This window comes from Chelonia mydas, chromosome 6 (assembly GCF_015237465.2).
Source record: "Chelonia mydas isolate rCheMyd1 chromosome 6, rCheMyd1.pri.v2, whole genome shotgun sequence".
NCBI lineage: Eukaryota > Metazoa > Chordata > Testudines > Cheloniidae > Chelonia > Chelonia mydas.
Genome location: NC_051246.2, coordinates 59898381 through 59919309, shown reverse-complemented (window position 1 = coordinate 59919309; position 20929 = coordinate 59898381). Strand labels below are relative to the sequence as shown.

The 20929-nt window shown below is 41.9% G+C and overlaps 1 protein-coding gene across 19 annotated transcripts in view; it reads right to left on the bottom strand.

Moving 5' to 3' along the window:
- Positions 1-20929, bottom strand: part of LOC102939360 (transmembrane protein 263) — a 307551-nt gene that overhangs the window by 48011 nt on the left and 238611 nt on the right. For 4 of the 19 annotated variants that reach the window (XM_037900112.2, XM_043549970.1, XM_043549969.1 and 1 more), the window contains exon 4: positions 11469-11529. The exons of the other annotated variants lie outside the window; for them this stretch is intronic. In XM_037900112.2, the coding sequence (XP_037756040.1) occupies positions 11469-11529 (61 nt within the window). The remainder of the gene's footprint in view (positions 1-11468; positions 11530-20929) is intronic. 19 annotated transcript variants of the gene reach the window in all.

The following is a 20929-nucleotide window of genomic DNA, read 5'->3' as shown; positions in this document are numbered from 1 at the left end:
CCTCCCAAAAAATGAAAGCAAACCAGACCCAAGATTGTGGAGCTAACAGGACATTTGCAGATCATTGCATTGTTCATTTTGCTTGTATGGTTAATGTCTTCCTCCCAACCCTTGCCTATCTTGTTTTTAGACTGTAAACTCTTCAGGGTAGGGGCTGTCTCTTATTCTATGTTTATACAGCACCTGAGGTGTTGGGTGTTACTGTGATATCAATAATTAACAATACTAAGGCTATTGCAGATGGCAGAAATCACAGAGCAAAGGCTCACATACCAACAGTGATAAGAATTGTCTGAAGACAGGAATCAGGGACCAAAAAGTTGGAGAGAGGGCAGGAGGCTAGAAGTACAAGATCTGTACATTAACTTCAAGCATGTCCATGGAGGAACAGTCTTGGTTAAAAACTAAACCAAACCAACCAAACAAAAGCCAGAGGGAAATTTCCCATAGGCTTTTCTTACGGAGTTAATGTGGATTTTTACAGCTACTGTCTGGTTTGAAATAGAGGGTTTAATTCCATAGTTTGACATGTATGACACATTTTATAAGTAGGAACGGAGAGGGAAGGTAGTCTGTCGCTATGGTAAGAATGGAGCTGAATACATTGCTAGCCTCGGAGGCAGACACAGAATTAGCATCACAGGAGTGAATCATGCTGCAGATTGACAGTTTGACAACCCTGACCTGCACTAAGCTGAGAAGCCTAGTTTCCAGGACTACCCACTCCTTAATCTTCATCAGCACCTACGTCAGCCACCTCCTCTCGGTGGCTGCAAAGTTTGCTTGCATTGCTATACTTTGTGGGGCCAAGGCTGGTGAAGCCTGGCTGATAGTCTTCGTGAAACAAGACAAGCAAAAATCCTGTGTCATGGCCTGTCTGAATACATTTCCTTGGTATCTGCATCAGAGATGTTTGGTTTGTCACAATACAGGCTTCTGGAACACAACTACATTAGTCTGCATGTGTTCCTGTGAGAAAGGGCTAAGGGGAAAAAAGGGGGGTGGATGGGTTGGGTGCTTGAGTGAGAGGGTGAGATACAGACAGAAGAAACTCCTTTCCCAAGTTAACATCTCCCCCCCAAATCAATTGCAGCCCGGGAGGGAAAGTTGAGTATTGGGTATTAAATCCATGAAGCATAAGAGCTATTAGAGCCCATATGCTAAAATGATCAGACAGCACCTGTGACCAGCACTCAGAGCATATCAATTCCACATTACCATGCTCCTGACACCAAAGAGGAGACAATGTTACTGGTTCAACTGAATCACACTGTTCTAATGATTCCCTTGCAACAGCCTTAGACACACTAATGCCATGGCCATTACGGTCTGTTCACTCTCATACTGGCTACTTATTTAGTAGGCCTTTGGGATGCACAAGAGCGATGAGTTTCTAGCATGGGTCACTAGCTGTGCTATTCTATAATTTGTAATGCAGAAGCACCCAAAGGCTACAATCAGGATCAGGACTCCCCCGTGCTGAGCACTTTCCCACCACACAGAGGAAGACTGTTCCTGCCCAAGAGAGTCAACAATCTAATAAGCCAAAAACAGACACAGGATGGGGGATAAGGAGTACACATATAAGCAAAGTGAACAGGGTGATGACTGTTACAGGTGCTTCCAGACATGGTGGTCCTCTTTTTCTTCCAACAGTCCACATATGAGACCACTAGGGACTGAAAAGGTCCTTCAGCCTGGTTGCAGCCCTCCCTGGTGCTAAGCACTATCCCTTGCACTGAGTGGTAGTAGCTCAAGAAGATCTGAGCAAACAATTCTCAACCCATAATGTATTTGGCAAATTTCAACTTCCCCCCATCTCCCCGTGTACAAATTGTCTGTAAGCAAACTGCAAAATCTCAAGTTTATTTGAAAATATTTATGAACTTCAAGAAAGGGATCTGGGGTTCATAGTGGATCACAAGCTAAATATGAGTCAACAGTGTAACACTTGCAAAAAAGAAAACATAATTCTGGGATGTATTAAAAGGAGTGTTGTAAGCAAAGTATGAGAAGTAATTTTTCCACTCTACTCAGCGCTGATTAGGCCTCAATTGGAGTATTGTGTCTTGTTCTGGGTGCCACATTTCAGGAAAGGAAAAAAAAAAAAAAAAAAGATTAAAGGTTGAGAAAACATGACCGTCTTGAACGATTGTGGCTCCCTCTGGCTGCGGTTAGCCGCTCAAGGCAATGGGGGCTGCGGGAAGCAGTGCAGGCTGAGGGATGTGCTGGCCGCCCTTCCTGCAGCCCCCATTGGCCTGGAGCGGCGAACCGCGGCCAGTGGGTGCCGCGATTGGCCGAACCTGCGGACGCGGCAGGTAAACAAACCGGCTTGGCCCGCCAGGGGCTTTCCCTGAACAAGCAGCGGACCGGCTTTGAGAACCACTGGTCTAGATAATACTTAGTCCTGCCACAAGAGCAGTAGACTGGAGTAGATGACCTCTTGAGGTCCCTTCCAGTCCTATAATTCTATGATTCTAAAACCAACAGGAAAGGGTCAAATCTAAATTCAGTTTCAAATTTCAATGTGCATTTGTGGAAATATTTCCCCATTATTTCTTTTGCTTTAGTCTTAACACCTTTTTCACCCCTTAGCGTGTGATAAAAACAATGGGAAGTGGTTGTTTCTGCAGAGACATGGGGTTCAGCATGATTTTCAACATGCTAATGAGACACTTAGCAATTGATTCCCACTCAAGCCTCACTCCTGCTATTAGGTAGGAGTAACTTGGCAACTATACAGCAGCATCTCATTAATGCAGGAATGGGGTCCCTTGCATTCCCCAAACTGCTCAGCACTTTATACCTTGTGTTTATATGCATGTTTCCCATCTGCTCGGGGCAGGATCATATACTTGCAAACTTCCCTGCACATTGAGGGAGGAAGTGAACCCACCCCGTAGGAGGCAATCAAACAATATAAAAAGTAATCCAAGCACTGGGCCTCTCAATCCTAGAGCAAATTTTTATAGGTGAGTACAATCAATTTGAAAGTATGAGTTTGTGAGTAGAAACAGACATAACCCAGCAATACAAGGTAACCAGGACTTAACATCAACACTTCTTCCTTTTTTACACATCCAAAAGAGTGGATGCTCCTGCACTTCTGATGTCCTATATTAATGAGTCTTCTAGATAGTCTTCCTCTCCTCTGGATTTTACTGGTGACGCCAAGAGGAGGGTCCTGATGCATGGGCAACTCAGGGCCTCCATGTTATCTGCCCAGGCTTGCATCCTGGAGAGATACTCTAGCTTCGCCTTGAGCATTGACACAAAACAGGAGGCAGCTGTCACTGGTTCTAAGCTCTTACTCGATTGGCGTACAGTTGTGCACCAGGGGCTGTGTCCAACAGTGGGAGAGATCATCGTACCTCACCACCGCCCACCATAAAACTGGGCATCCCCCAGACATTTGGGAGTTGTCCCGCCACAGGCTGCCTGCTTCAATGGGTGCTTGGAGCTTAAAGTTTTATAATTTGACAAGTGGACTGAAACCAATGCACCAGGCAAATCAAGTACAAGAAAGAAAATATCCTTAAAGGCAGGGTGCTGGAACGTTCGCACCCTAACAACCAGATTATCTGAGGACCCTCAACAAATCAATGATGCATGTAAAACTGCTGTGATCAACGATGAGCTGAAATGACTCAATGTAGATATCGCATCCCTCTAAGAAACATGACATTGGCTAGCATCAAGCGGATCTCTCACGGAAAAAGACACATTTTTCTGGCACAGGAAAAGCACCGAAGAAACACGAGAGCATGGAGTTGGATTTTCCATCAAGAACTCACTTCTGGGGATGATGGATCAGAGAGAATTTTGGCACTATGCTTGTTCACATCTGAGGGCCCGGTATACCTTGTGAGTGTGTATGCCCCAACATTCTCCTCATCTTCTGACATGAAGAACCAGTTCTACACCATCATCAGCAGGATTCTGAAACATAAATATGTTTTTTTGCTAGGGGACTTTAACGCAAGGCTGGAAGCTCATCAGGAAGCATGGACCAACTTTGTCTTGGTCAACTTGGAACTGGTAAGATGAATGGAAATGGTCAGAGACTGCTGGAATTTTGTTCCTACTACTACTTTTGTATAAGAAATTCATTTTTCCAGATAAAGATGCAACACAAAGTCTCTTGGAAACATCTGAGATCTGGCCACTGGCACCAATTGGATCTTATCATCACAAGGCATATTAACCTTAAGAGCATCCTCATTACCTGCAGTTATCAACACACTCTCTGGTATGCAGCAAGACTTAAACCAAAAAAATACATAGATCTAAAGTAAAAGGATGTCCCGTATTAACATCAGCATCATAGTGGACCAAGAAAAGTCACAGCAGTACAACAAATCCCTGAGTCCAGTAATTGGGCCACAAGTGCCTAGCTGAAGAACACAAATCTACGATGCAGCTCTGTCAGTCTTTGGGAAGAAGGAAAACAAGACTAACGACTGGTTTGATGCATATTACAGTGAAATGACACCAGACAGAGGCCAAACGCTCAGCCCAAACAAACTACAAGAGAGACCCAAATGAAAAAACTTTACAAGCATTGAGAAAGGCAAGAACCCAAGTACAACAAACTGCTCAACGCTGGGCCAGTGACTACTGACTGCACTTATGCGAAAGCATTCAAGTTGCAGCCGATACAGGCAATATCAGAAACATGTATGATGGGATCAAGAAAGCTTGGGTCCAACTTCAGCCCCACTGAAATTAACAACAGGGTAAACAATCAACAAGCGCACCAAGTAGATGGATCACTGGGTAGAACACTACTCTGGGCTGGGAAATATTGTTACGGATGCAGCCATCAGTGCCATCGAAAGCCTGCCTATTATGAAACAACTCGACAATGAACCAGCTGTTGAGGAGCTTAGCCTTGCCATAGATGGCCTCCTCAATGGAAAGGCCCCCAGAAAAGACTGTATACCATCAGAGGTCATAAAATGTGGAAAACCTATCCTACTGAAACACCTTCATGAGTTGCTGTGCCTGTGCTTGAAAGAAGGTGAAGTACCACAAGAAATGAGAGATGCTAACATCATCACTCGCTACAAAAATAAGGGTGACAGGAGCAACTGTAACAACTATCATGGCATTTCCTGTCTTAGTATCATGAGAAAAGCCTTTCTTCGAGTCATCCTGAACAGACTTCAGACCCTTACAGACAGAATCTATCCTGAATCATGGTGTGGCTTCAGAGCCGGAAGGTCTACTATCAACATGATCTTCTCACTGAGACAACTACAAGAGAAATGCAGAGAACAAAAAAAGCCCCTGTACATAGCTTTCATCGATTTCACAAAAGCTTTTGACCTTGTCTGTAGAAGCGGACTATTTGCACTTCTCGAAAAGATTGGATGTCTCCCCAAGCTCTTAAGCATGATTCGGTCCTTCCATGAAAACATGAATGGCACAGTTCAGTACAGCAGCTCAGTCTCTGACGCTTTCCAGATTTATAGTGGGGTCAAGCAAAGCTGTGTACTTGCCTCAGCTCTGTTTGGGATCTTCTTCTCCCTGCTACTGAAACAAGCTTTTGGTCCCTCAACTGAGGGAATCTATTTGCTCACAAGACCTGATGGAAAGCCGTTCAGTCTTGCAAGACTCAGATCTAAAACCAAGACTTGGGAGGCCCTTATCCTCCTCTTTACTGACAATGCAGCAGTGACAACCCACACAGACGCCCATCTCCAAAATCACATGGACACTTTTTCAAAAGCCTTGCCAAGACTTTGGACATATCATAAGCCTAAAAAGAAGAACACAATGTGCCAAGGAGTTGAGGAAGCACCCTCCATCAAGATCAACAACTATGAACGTGAAGTGGTGAACAAGTTCACTTATCTGGGGTCCACTATCACAGTCAACCTCTCACTTGAAACAGAACTCAACATCTGTATCAGAAAAGCCGCCACAACAATATCTAGACTGAGCAAGAGGGTATGGCAAAACAAAAGAACACACAAAGATCTGTGTCTATCGTGCATGTGTTATCAGGACACTTTTGTATGGGACTGAGACATAGACCTTATACTTTCATCAGGAAAAGAGACTCAACAGCTTTCATATGCATTGCCTTTGTTGAATCTTTGGAATCTCCTGGAGGGACAGAGTCACCAACACTGATGTGGTCAAGCGGGCCAGCATGCAAACACTCCTCATACAGAGATGCCTCTGCTGGCTTGGGCATGTGTGCTGAATGAATGATGGGCACATCCCAAAGGACATTCTCTATGGCAAACTGGCATATGGAAAAAGAACCAAAGAATGCCCAAAATTACATTTCAAGGATTTGTGCAAGCGAGACCTCAAAGAAATGGACATGGATGTGGACAATTGGGAAGATCACGCTCAGGACCATAGCCTCTGGAAACAAGAGCTCAACAAAGGTCTCCAGAAGTACAAGAGGCAGTAGTCCAGCTTAGCAGAGGAGAAAAGAGCTCGCTGAAGGCAGAGCTCCAAGTGTCAGAACGCGGCTGAGACGGTCTCTCTCGACTGTGTCTCTTCAGCCACATAAAACCAACTGAGTGCATTCTTTCTCTCTCAGGAGCGTGTACCCATAGTCTTTAGAGATCGAAGGATGCCTACTTTATAGATGATCGATTCATGACGCCGAGGAAATCAAAGCATTAGTATGTGAAATGCAAGACAATGGATGGAGAACAGAGCAGAGAGAATGATAAATCATCATGAGATCTATAGACCTAGAACTCTGGAAAGCACAGCTTCTTCAGACTCCCCTGGATTTTGCTAGTACCATCACAGACCAGTTATATTCTTACATTCATGCTTCTATTGTAAAATAAATCTATGGATGTGGTTAACATGACATGTTGTCCAATATGCTGGCCAAACACCCGTATTATCTACCAGAGCTACAGCTGCATTTGGTGAGCAAAGGGAGGAGACAAACTGCAGTGGCAGCTCCTCAGGTTTGACCCTGCATACCTTGTTTTTACTCAGGTACATGGTCTTTATCCGCTGCTATAACTTGCCAGTATGCAATCTAACCTGTTAATTTCGCTTACCTGTATTCAAAATGTCACCAGCCTCTACTGCCTGACAGCCATGTCACTGATAAAGGCCAGTGACTCCCAGACATCTTATTGTTTAGCTACATTTTTTCCAGCACATTAGCTATGGATAAAATACTTTCAGACTCAATACACATGACTGGAAATAAGGTAGGAACCAATGTGAAGATCCTCTGGACTGTCCACATTGTAACAGCACCATGGCTCTCAATCTTTTTGGCATATCATGCCACTTTACCAGACTACAACCCCAGCTGCTCAAGGTCAGTGACTGCTGCTTTTTATTTAGCACTGTGCACTCTAACTTGCTATAGTGTTTGGACTTCTCTACATCAGACTAAGTGAATAGCTGCTTCTCCATTTCACACCTGCATCCCAAGCTCCAGTGCACAGTGGGACCCCGGCAGAGTCACAACATTAAAGTAGGGAGCTCAGAGAACCAGCCCAAAAACCTGAAGTGCCAGCCCTGGGAACCTCTTGAATACTGCAGTAGGACAAGTTTTCTTCTGCACTGTTGTCATCTTTTGTGTAACAAACAGGCAGCCAGATAATCTATCGCCTTTGTTCTCCCATCCCCTAGCATCCCTACTGCGTCACCACTGATAAAGTTCTGTCTGTGCTTACACTGAAAGCTATTTTGGGGGCATCTAGGATACTACATCAATAATACTAATCTCCAGGGTGAGTTTTGGGTGTGCAAGGACTGCAGCATTGGTCTCAACATAGGAAACTCACATAGTTGGTGCTCTGGCATTTTTGGAGGAGATCTAGTCTGGAATATTATCACCAGCAAAAGAGGGAACTGACAACTATTGGGTTTCACCAGCTTTTCTCCACTTTTGTTGAAAACAGCTAAAAGGTTAGGGGTTTCCAAATTAAACACAGCTGTACAGGAATTTAGCTGGTGCTTCCTTTTGCGTGCAACATGGAGAATATATGCAATTTAAGATTGGTTGTCCAGAGGGACAAACTGTGAACACTGAAGGAGGATGAAAGCATCAGAGAATGGGGACAGAAACATCATGCCAGAACACAAATCTGAAGGGAAGGAAGGTTCAACTCTTTTGAACTTTCCCATTTCTTCTTTAACTGCCCAGTTTTGTATTTTGCCATCCAGGGACTCTAGGTGAATTTTGCCTAGAAAGCAAACATAGCTTGCACTTCAGGAAACAGCCTACATTTCAAGCATCTTCCTATGCAAGTTTCCCCATATGGCCCATTACTGTTACTTTAACTTCTTTTATTTGGATTAAAGAAAATGAAGTTGTTGCACATTAAAATAAAAAGCTGCGATATTCTCTTAACATCTCCCTGCTCTCTACCTATAAAGCACACACTCCAGATACCTATGCCTCTAATATTCACGCCGGACACAAACATCCTCTCACCATATGCAGAAAAAAAAGCAGCTCCAATCCCTGTTTGGAAACGAATCCTCCCTGCACCCTATAGTACATTATCTCTAAAACATCTTCCAAAGATCAAATCCATCCCATGGTTCCTAGAAAAGGTCACATTTTTCAATGTAGCCTACAGAACAATGACATTTCAAGGATCAAAGAAAAGGTTAAAATATTCCTATAAATCTATTCTTGGGACTTTTAAGTATTTCCTACGCAGAGGGAAATGTCATTTTTCTCGTGAGCAACGGAGGGCTGTATGATCGGTAATGGGTCTGTTAGGTTTTATATGGTAAAAGAAAGATGCACTTCACTCCCAGACTCATGCAAATGAAACCTAATTTAATTTTAAACCTCATTTATTTATTTAGATTTAATCCAAAACTCCCACATCAAAGCAGACAGAAAAACAACAAATACTATCGGGGCTTTAATAAAAAGAAATTGCAGCAAGTCAAAATAAAACTCGGAGGAGCAGCTTCTGCATAATGTTATAAATTATGGCCTTGTAGAGTAACCCAGCCCGTGAAATCCTTTACTCACTCAGGCTGACTCCAAGTGAACACCGAGGATTTAATTCAGTTGCTTAATGCTCCGTAAATCCAAGCCAGCGTTGAATTTTGAGATTTGGAGCTTGGTGGTTAGAATTACCGCACTGGGGCGGAGCAGCTTTTGTGGAGAGAAAGCACTCAGTTCTCTCTCTAGGTTCCCAGGAGTCCATTTCCAGGTTCTAAATGAAATGCGTTTATGACTCCCACTCACTCCTTAATTGGCCCTAAATTACACTCACACAGATGGCAGATACTGTACACGGGGGACAGAAGGTGGCAACCTAGAAGAGAAGACTTGAAAAAAAACTCATTCTTTTTTTTTTTCTTTTTAAATGGCATGGCAGCCCCATCTCCCCAAGCCTGTCACACGGTTCCCATGGCTCATTTTCACCCTTCTGAATTTAATGGGGTCTTCATTTGAAAAGGGGGCATTGGGTAGCCCAGGGAACCTTTTCAGCTCTAGGGCACAAGGATGTCCTGTGCATGAAATGAGTTGGTAGGTCTCAGACCAGTTCCCACTCAGACCAGCTTCCACCTAATAAAAACCGAAACAACTGTCGGCTCTCATTGGCGCTGTCTTGTTGACAGTCTCACTAGAGAGGCCATGGGGCACTGAACTATCCTCTCATCCTGTGATCCACCAGAACAAATGTAAATACACTTTAGTAGGGAAAGTATATCCTGGCCCTGCCCGTTTTGCTCTGAGGATAAATAGAGAACTTCAGTCTACAGGACAGTCGTCAATGCAAAAACTATGTTAGTTCACAAAATTAGCAACAGATCTTTAGGAGTGAGGTATATTTGGGGGTCTAATCTTGATGCTGGGCCAAAACTCCACCTCATGCTGGGCCAAAATTAGTCTGCCAGAGAGGAGGGAAAAAATGTCCACCTTGCCTCCATTAAATAAATCTACAGCCTCCCCACATTTTTATAAAACCAGGTAACTGCATCCTTAACTGCCCAATATGCTTTTGTAAGTGTGGAGGGTGTGCAAACTCAGCTAGATACGTCCTGAAGTTTTGTGGCTGTATTGACAGAGTCTGGCTGAAAATGTTGGCCTACTAGCCGAGATGTCCTGTCCAGACTGGGCAGAACCAGCAACTGACTGCTGGTGGCTTCTCTTGCCTTATATAGATGGGTATCTTTCCTGAATTCAGGTACTTTGTGGAAAGCAAGTTTCAAAATGGTCAAGATATTATGGCCATCCTCTGTATCCCATCTAAATTCTGCTTACACCATAAAACTTCTGTAACCAACTAAATGGATGCTTTCAAGATTGAAGTAATTTTTCTAGAGAGAGTCCTTATCAAATGTTTCTGACTCTTATCATGTTCCTTAAGTAAAACCTTAACTTTTCTTAATCACGCCAGAATTTGTCCAGACCTTGGTTCTGCCTGCACTGAAAGCCTTATTTTTTCATTGCTTCTTTTCTCAATTCTCACTTTTATAGTTGTCTTAACCCCCCAATTTCTAAGTTCTGGAGTTCTTGAACACCGCAGCCAGACTTTTCTTTGTCTACAGGAACAGAATCATCTCTGCCCCCATCCTCCGTTGTTATTCCATCCATTTTGGAATCAAGTTCAAAACTGCCCCCCAGGGTTCTTAAAAACTTTCCATGCACTTGTCCCATTTCATCTCTCTGAGGCAATATCCAACAAAATGGAATTTATTGGGCTGTGATTGGAAACCAAATTCTATTAGTCCTAATGGCTTCTGTAATACACAGAAGGCAGCTTTGTACAGAGGGCTATGTCTATGTAAAGCAACTGTCTTTGCACATTTAGAAGAGCCTATTTCTCTAGGCCAGCCTGGCCAGATGGGGTAGTGTGCACTGCCTGGTGCTTACAAGACAGCCAGAATGTGAACAAAAGATCCCAAATTCCAGCACAGCACACATCCAGCTGCGAATAAAGAAGGGCAAGAAAGTTAAAAACAAGGCTGTGTTATTTTAGAATTGCCTTCATTACTTCTGCTAGATGGTTTTGCTATGTCACATAAAATGTATTCTGCACATTTTCTTAAAATAAATACACAGACTGGTCTACGGCTTGTCATCCAAGCTCCAGTTCCAGTCATCTGGGGAGACTATGCAGAATGTATCTTGCAATGTCCCTGTCCATATACAGAGTGGTTTTTAGCACTTTAGGCTGAGAGCTCTTTCTGTTTTGCCTTACCGTGATTTGCTGCTTAACATGTGACAGATTTGTGGTGACATCTGAACTTTGAATTTAAGGAAATCCTAAAGGGGGATATTTATTGACAAGCATCTATCTTTGGATCTGAAAGTTTCCTCATTCCATGGTAAAGCAACAAATAAATAGAGAAAATGCAGGACGACAATATAGTCTTTAACACAAGAGAGGAGGATTTAAGGGCAGATCATCTTGCAGGGCTTAATTCACAATACAACCTTTCTGTCAGAGAAGCAGGAGCGCTCATTTTCTGCTTTCAATGGGAGTCGTGGTATTTACCTTTCATACTGAGGGTTACATCTTCACCTCCTGTGGAGACAGGCTGAGCAGGGAGAAGTGCCTGCAAGGATTTCAGCAAAGGGAAAGTTATCAAGGATGCAAAGAAGAAAAATCAATCTCTCTCTCTCCCTAATGAATAAGCCATAATCCTACCTGTATGTAATGTAAAGGATCTTTAGTCCTTACAGTGCTGCCTGGATTAAAGGGAGATTAATGTAAAAAATTGGGTGAAATATTAAGATTCCTGAATTTGTGTAAGATGTCTAGAATACTTGAGGTATGTAGTTTGTACTGAGAGGTAATTTGCAACACTCAAGTGAAAAAAAATGAAAAAAAAATTATTTGCTTACCTGCAGCTGTCTGACTAAAACCTTTATAATCAACAGTGATGTGAGAAATATGCTCCTTAGCTCACTGGGCAGGGCAACAGTTTACAGGGGAAATCTGAAGAGAGACCTGATTGTCCTGTTCTTTTTGGAGAGCTCAAGTGTAGGTGTCTCTTCAGAGAAGACACAAGCAGAGAACAACTGTGAGAAGACGCCCATGAACTGTGGGGCACATCTATTCAGCCTGCATACAGGAGAATCAAGGAGATGATGCTTTTATTCTCCTGACCTGACTGAGGAAGATGGCAGTGAAGAGGAGAAAGGGGACGGGGGGCGTGTACAGAGGACAACAAAGGACAGCAAAGGACTCAGAACTGGTCTAAATAAATCAGCACAGTTGGATCTTGATCCTGTCTGGGGCCCCGAGATGCAACTGGAATACAAGCAATTAATAAGAGGCATGGCCCAAACCAGATCTCTGTTGAACTGTGATTATGTGGCATTGGAAAAAGCAATGTAAATTCTGGAGGAGATGAGAGAGAAGAGAGTTGTTGGAATAGCTCATGGAGAAAGTGGTGCTGACAGCTCTGCATGAACAGTATATGGACACAGGAACAGGAAACATACAAAATCTATGGTATTTATGAGGTGCCTATCTCCTTGTTACCTATGTGCTAAATATGGTTGGAAATGGAATAGGCAAGAGCCTATCTTGCTTTGAAATTAGTGAACGTAGGAGAGAAATAGAAGACCAGGGATGAAAGGGTAGGAGTGTCAAGGTCTTAAGAATAAAGGTTCTTCAAATAAGAGAACTTGGTCCTGTAACTCCATCCCTTTGGAAGGAGGAATCCCCAGACAGTGGAAAGAAGAGAGGCAGAGACTGTGGGAAACTGATCTCCAACTGGGATCATAGTACCCTCTCTCCCCCCTAATCCCGAAGATCTCGGGAGGGACAATTCCTTAGACAACTGGTATATGGGAGATAGATCCAGAACTGTCAAGTATGATTGAAACAGCCCTGGAAGTGCTAAGAAAAAGAGACTTGCATGGAACTGGAAACCTTGACGATGTGTCTCATTTGAAGAACTGTTAGAAAAAGCAGATTTAGGCATGACTAATGCCCCTGGTTCAAGTGCCAAGTGCGATCCTTGCAGCAGCCAGCATTAGAAATGCTTGTCTTTAAGAGTTGACATGAAGCTTTAGAAAATCAGGTGGATTCTTGCTGAAGGAGTGTTCACAGAAGCGGCCAAATGGAAGTCTTTAAAATGAAGAGATAAGGAGAGACCCATAGGAGAAACTGAATACCAGGAAATCATGTGTACAAGGATTCCACAAACCAGAAGAAGAAATTGTTCCATGTAGTACACAAAGGATAATAAGTGTATGTAGAATAAACTAGGAGCCGTAATAGAAGACAGACCTTTTAAGCTATATTCACTATGCTTTCAGCAGCCTTGAAGTGGGTTTTCAGCTCTTTCTTTATATGAAAGATACAACAGTATTTCATAATGAAAGAAAGACTCAGGGAACCAATGAATTTGAGAAAGAACTAGAAAGAATTTCGAGATGAAGAAGTCAGAGGGGATTCTGGGCACATGGAATTTCAGGTAGTAGAAAGAAACAGTCCAAATGGGGTCAGCAGTGTTTCCTGCATGGCGGATAATGTTTAGGTTTGACAAGAACAGTGTAAAAATAGAAGGCTTCCTATGTGATGCGGGCAGCAGTGGTTTAACAAACCGTGGAACACGGAAGACAATTTAAGCTGTTGCACAGACTATGGTATTACATGCACCAGGACAAGGAAAACAAAATGAGTGCCTAGCTTGAAGAGATGGAGGACACAGGGATCTGGTCAAGTGTGCAACTGGCGTATGCAGAATCTCTTGTGAAGAGTTCACAAAGAGAAAGGCAAAATGTGAAATGAAGGCACTTTTTACTGTGTCAATTAGAAAACCTGGAGTGCTAAGAAAGTGCCCTTAGGTTGGAAGCTGGCAGGAGTAATATAACTCCTGCAGTTGCCAGAGTCCACCTAGAACTTGGACAGGATGATGCAGGAAAGCCACTGATTTTTCAGAAAGGACAAATATGTCCTCTTCAGACTTTCATAGTGTACTGAAAGTGTGGCAGATCTCTGTGGGTGTTTGTGGACTGAAATCAGGCTCATCACTCAATACCTAGGAGTTGCTGGAACTGAATAAATTATCAGGGAAGGGCACAATTTGTCTGAAGATTAAAGATGAATTGTCAATAAGGTTTAAAAAGTGAAAAGTTCATTATTGCCTTAGTTATTTCCCCCCTTCTCCTCCAGCTGGCACTCTCTTGGTAATGAGAGACAGTGGGAAGAAGATACAGCCAAGGCTGTGAACATTACCAACAGGTATAGAAGAGGATAACCCTGCTGCCCTTCTCTTAGGAATTCTGGCTTCTACCCTAATGATTAGAAGGGTTTTGAAGATGGTGTGAGAGATTTTAACCTCAGGCCTCCAAAAGCCAAGAACAATGGTGTGTAACTGAAGAAAAGTGACATTATATAGCACCACTAGAACTTTACAGAGAGGTTTGTAGACCAGATTGCTGCCTGAAGAGCTTATATTACTGGAGAAGGCATTTAAGTTATGCTGATCAGAGAAGGCGAGGGAAATCAGAAACATGAAGCAATGCATTATTAAAGCTTACATTATGGCTTTCCTCAGATAACAGCAATATACTAAAATACAAAATACCCCCGATTAGGGGACCCTTGAAGGAGTATGATATTATAGAGAGGGAAGAAAGTGTTAAGGTCTAGAATCCTGCTGGTACTTGTGGGAGAGAGCTCCTAGTGAAGGCAGGACGGATGCTTTTTTGGAATGCAGCATGCAAAACACAGTGTGTGTGTGCATTCATGGACACATGCTAGAATAGTTTGGATCTCTATGCAGTTATAGGTCAGATTCCCATTGAAAATCATCCTTATTGTTGGTGTCAAGTTTAAAAAAATGTTTGTGACTAGAGTTATTCATTGTGGACCAGGGACGTATTGGGTTACAGTTCCCTGTGAACAACCAGGACTTGCCATGAAAGCCTGGTTAAGTCAGAGCATCCTTCTACAGCTCACATTATCCATCTGTAGAACGGGGTGAAAGTAGGAACTTCATTAAAATCAGATGCGGCAGCTGACTGGAACTTTCCTGGGAAAAGATATTACACAACAAGAAGGGAATCTATGCACTAAGTAAACCTGTCCTGAAGCTAAAAGTAGGGATGCTTGACCTGCTGTATTAAGCTAAGGGTCAATAACAAATAAATGGGATCAGTGGCCCCATTAATCTTCGTATAATGAACACCAGCTCAAGCAAACCTTCCTTCCTGAGATACTTGAAGACATTTTATATTGGCAGCAAATTTACCTTATAGAACGTAGAATCATATAAAAGTGATGTAAAGGTATTGAATTCAAGACATTCTCTCAAAAGCATTGCAGAGGGTAAATTGGCACAGTAAATTAATGCACTAACCTTCACCCTCTGGAGAACTGGGTGAGGTCACCAATGAAATAAATTTGGTGGCAACTATATAGTCCTCAGTGGATATTTGTCCACATCATAAAAGTCACACGGTGTGGCAACATGCCACAATTGGCAGCATCTGATCAGAAGTAAACAGAATTGGGACAGACAGAAAATGCTGCTGGCAAGGACCAATCCCATTAGCAGAGCTGGAGAAAGAAAGGATGCAGAATCTAGACTGGAATAGCAGGAGTTCTGTAGCTCAGCACAGAGGTACATTGACATAGCTATGTCTGAAGAGCCCAGGGCTCGAACATCAGGGGGTGATATAGTTCAGGAGTGAGGTGCTTTGGCAGAGTGGTGGGAGAAACCTTGCCCAGGACCAGCCCCTACTCTCTCTTTTGCTTTGTCCATAGCTATGACTCCTGCATTTTCCTGAGCTCTTTCACACAAGGGTCTGTACAAACAGTATTAAAACTAGGGCTGTTGTCATAACCATACAGCTAAGGGTAGCCTAGAATCACTCCTTACCTGTAAGGGGTTAAGAAGCTCAGATAACCTGGTTGGCACCTGACCAAAAGGACCAATGGGGAAAGAAGATACTTTCAAATCTTGGGGGTGGGGAGGGAAGGCTTTGTTCTTGGGTGTTCTCTTGGGAAGCAGAGAAGCATCAGGTCAGAAAACTCCTTCTCCTATAAACCATCCTAAAAGTCTCTCATATTATAAAAATTGTAAGTAAAAGCCAGGCAAGGCATGTTAGATTATCTTTTGTCTAGTCTGTGAATTTTTCCTTTGCTGGAGGGAGGTTTATTCCTGTTTTTTGTAACTTTGAAACTAAGCCTAGAGGAAGTTCTGCTGTGTTTTTGAATCTTTTGTTACCCTGTAAAGTTATTTTCCATCCCAATTTTAGAGGTGATTTTTACCTTTTTTTTAAATAAAATCCTTCTTTTAAGAACCTGACTGATTTCTCTATTGTCCTAAGACCCAGGGGTTTGGGTCTGTGATCACTTTGTAACCAATTGGTTAGGATATTATTCTCAAGCCTCCCCAGGAAAGGGGGTGTAAGGGCTTGGGGGTGTAAGGGCTTGGGGATATTTTGCGGGAATAGGAACTCCAAGTGGTCCTTTCCCTGATTCTTTGTTAAATCACTTGGTGGTGGCAGCGTACCTTCCAAGGGCAAAGAATTTGTGCCTTGCCGAAGTTTTAATCTAAGCTGGTAGAAATAAACTTAGGGGGTCTTTCATGCGGGTCCCCACATCTGTACTCTAGAGTTCAGAGTGGGGAGAGAAATTAATTGCAGATAACTGATGCGATTCACTCAAAACAATTAATCATGATTTAAAAAATTAATCGCGATTAATCACAGTTTTAATTGCACTGTTCAGAATACCAATTGAAATTTATTAAATATTTTGGATGTTTTTCTACATTTTCAAATATATTGATTTCAATTACGACACAGAATACAAAGTATGCAGTACTCACTTTATATTATTTTCATTACAAATATTTGCACTGTGAAAATGATAAACAATAGAAATAGTATTTTTCAATTCACCTCCTACAAGTACTGTAGTGCAATCTCTTTATCGTGAAAGCGCAACTTACAAATGTAGATTTTTTTTTCGTTGCATAACTGCACTCAAAACCAAAACAATGTGAAACTTTAGAGTCTACAAGTCCACTCAGTCCTACTTTTTGTTCAGCCAATTGCTAAGACAAACAAGTTTGTTTACATTTACAGGAAGATAATGCTGCCCTCTTCTTATTTACAATGTCACCTGAAAGTGAGAACAGACATTCGCATGGCACTTTTGTAGCCAGCATTGCAAGGTATTTACATGCCAGATCTGCTGAACATTCGTATGCCCCTTCATGCTTTGGCCACCATTCCAGAGGACATGCTTCCATGTTGATGATGCTCGTTAAAAAAAAAAAAGCATTAATTAAATTTGTGACCAAATTCCTTGGGGGAGAATTGTATGTCTCCTACTCTGTTTTACCCAGATTCTGCCATATATTTCATGTTATAGCAGTCTTTGATGATGACCTAGCAAGTTGTTTGTTTTAAGAACACTTTCACTACAGATTTGACAAAATGCAAAGAAGGTACCAATGTGAGATTTCTAAAGATAGCTAGAGCACTCGACCCAAGATTTAAGAATCTGAAGTGCCTTGCAAAATCTGATCAGGACAGGGTGCGGAGCATGCTTTCAGAAGTCTTAAAAGAGCAACACTCCGATGCAGAAACTACAGAACCCGAAACACCAAAAAATAAAATCTACCTTCCGCTGGTAGCATCTGACTCAGATGATGAAAATGAACATGCGTTGGTCTGCACTGCTTTGGATCGTTATCAAGCATGGACGCATGTCCTCTGGAATGGTGGTTGAAACATTAAGGGACATATGAATCTTTAGCATGTAAATATCTTTCAACGACGGCTACAGCAGTGCCATGCGAACACCTGTTCTCCCTTTCAGGTGACATTGTAAACAAGAAGCAGGTAGCATTATCTTCTGCAAATGTAAACAAACTTGTTTGTCTGAGTGCTTGGCTGACTAAAAAGTAGGACTGAGCGGACTTGTAGGCTCTAAAGTTTCACAGTGTTTTATTTTTGAATGCAGTTATTTTTTTGTACATAATTCTACATTTGTAATTTAAACTTTCATGATAAAGAGATTGCACTACAGTACTTGTATTAAGTGAATTGAAAAATACTATTTCTTTTGTTTTTTACAGTGCAAATATTTATAATAAAAATAAAGATAAAGTGAGCACTGTACACTTTGTATTCTTGCTGTAATTGAAATCAATATATTTGAAAATGTGGAAAACATCCAAGATATTTATATAAATGGTATTCTATTATTGTTTAACAGTGCGATTAATTTTTTTAATCGCTTGACAGCCCTAATTAAAACCAAGCATAGCTGTTAGCGTTAGCAAATTCAGATGCTGCTATCACCAAAGACTGGTGAGCTAAAAAGAAGTGACCGATCAGCACAGGCTCCCAGCAGACTGCAAAGTGAACCAGCTGGAGTCCCCCTAATCTTTCTGCAGAGAAACACTGCAAGGGAGTAAGCTGAGTTTTTGAAAAATCTGGCCAAAAAAGAGTCTACTCGGGACAAAACATTTTTTTTTTCCTGGAATTCAGATCCCCCTAATGTAAGTTGAATGCTGTTTGGGACCAGAAGCAGTATCCCAGCTGAACTGGGAAAGAACAAAGTTATATCAAGAGCAGCAGCAGCAGCAATCTTATGTGAGCATGCCAAAGTTGAGATATCTTGAATGGAAACAGGAAGCATGAATTACAACCACATTTGCTGCTAGAGGGCTGCTTTAAACAAACGCACATCATAGAAAAATCCAGCACTGAAGGAGTTAAACAATAAACCTAAGGAATACCACTCCACTTATTTCTGATCTGTTTTGCTGCATTGCAGGCTGGGGAGAGGAAGGAAGAACCCCTGTGCAGAAATACTAATCCCCAACTCACAAGTGGTATTTGTTAGTAGAATGGGATGAAAATAAGCATGACAGCAGTGTGCACCCAAAGTGTGGTAGTGTGGTGATGTGCAAGTACCGAGCAGCGTGTGCATGCTGCTTTTGCTTTGGGGCCAGGGCCTTTTCTCACATATTTTTCAAGATCTACTCTCTGTTCTGTAGCTATCCACTCCTTTCAATGCAAACACAAAACAAATGCTTTAGGAATTTGAAATTTTTTTACCCAGAAGGCACTTGGAGTCTGTGCACATCCTGATGGGAATGAAGTCACAGACAACTATCTAACCAGAGTGCTCTCTCCATCAGAGATCACACTGACTGTGAACGTGTCATGTTAGATTTCTAGAGAAATCAAAGATTTTAAATGTATACAATCTAGATAATTTTTCATTAGCGTGAGCTACGGATTGGAGCTCACCTGCCAACTGTGCTCACCTCGACATTTGCAATTCTGTGCATTTTGTGCTGTGAATTTACTTATGTTATTAAATCTTACTAAGAAACCAGAGCTGTGATTGAAACACTGAGCATAAAGCTCAAATAACTCTCTGCTAAAAAGCAACTCAGACTAGAGGGGTGGCAGATGCTACTAGAAAAAGGCTATAATTTATATCACATATATATAGACATCCACACTCACATTCCTTCCCTTCTCACAACATAATGGGCTTTATTCTACCCAGAGCTCAAATGAGGTTTGAGCAAGTTTTTACTGAGAATTTCCATTTAAATACATTGCAAATTTCTGTGCTTCACCAGTGAAATTGCTTAAAATGGCATGAAATTGAACCCCCACAAAATGAGGGCAACCTGACAGGTCTGATAATGCAAGTATTGATACAAAGATTAGACAAGATTAAATTCTGCTATTTAGAGAGTAACAGTTCATAATTAGGGGTGCAAGGTTCTTTGTTGAAAATTTTAAGTGGTTTCCCACTGAATGCATTACAAAGATCATCACATTCCATTTCCGTTTCATAGCTCAGAATAAAGATTTTATCACATATTGGGGAACCCTCTTTAACAAACACTTCACCTGATAAAAAAGTAAACGTATTAACATCGACTAATTCCCTGCCTATCTCCAAGTGCCACACAATAGCAAAACTGAGATGCTGAAAACGACAAACCTATTCAGTCAAAGCCATTGGCCTCTCCACAAACTCAACCATTTATTATTAAGAAATAGCATTAGGACGCTGGACACAAATGGAGTTTTCCAACTGGCTACTGGTTATGTTGTACTTGCACCACTGACATGATGCACAATAAATAATTAAGTGAGATTATTCCTTATTGCTATTTTATTTGCTTTGCATTTTCCATTCATGGCAGCAACAGGACACTCCAAGCAGAACATTTCTAGGATACCGGTGTTCTACCCAGGTGATTAAAATCACTTTGTCTTTGGCTTTTTATTATATAATACCACCTGAGGCAGTGTGCTATAATTGCCCGGCAATACATGACTTTAAGTGTATCTTATTGCTGTACAATAGAATGGAACACTGTTAAACCAATACCTGTTCAAGTAATTAACCTATTAAAAAGAAAAAATAAATCAGTGCACCAAGGTTATGCATTTAAAAGAACTCCACTGTGTTTCTTTCATTTAAATTGCAAAGCGGATGTCAATGTTGTTTCAGATCTACAAAGACAATTATTTCATGCACCGTCAGGTTACTTGCAAATCATCACACATACACCAGGGCCTACGACGATACAGATTTCAAAGTGCATTGATATTCCACAATCTTTGCTCTGTAGTAACTGGATGGATTGGATTCCCTAGTTTAGCTTTCACTTAAACTTTTTTTCCCTTTCTCCAGATGAAATGGATGAATACACAATACAGACACTTTATGTGATCCTGCAAGGTTACCTGAGCTTTGACCTCTAGAAATGTGGGTTGTCTCCAGACTGTCTTGTTTGTTTTCATATGGATTGAATTTTATAGCCCTCATGAACAGGGCTATTCTGCAGGACTGGCAACATGTATGGTCTCACAACTATGTTCTTTTCAGATTTCCCTCTCCATGATTCTTCTAGCCTCTGTCAGGTGACTGAAGATGCCAGGGCTCCAAGGTTCAGCTCACCCTTGGGTCTGTCTTATGAACCAGTAGGCTAGCACAAACTGTAG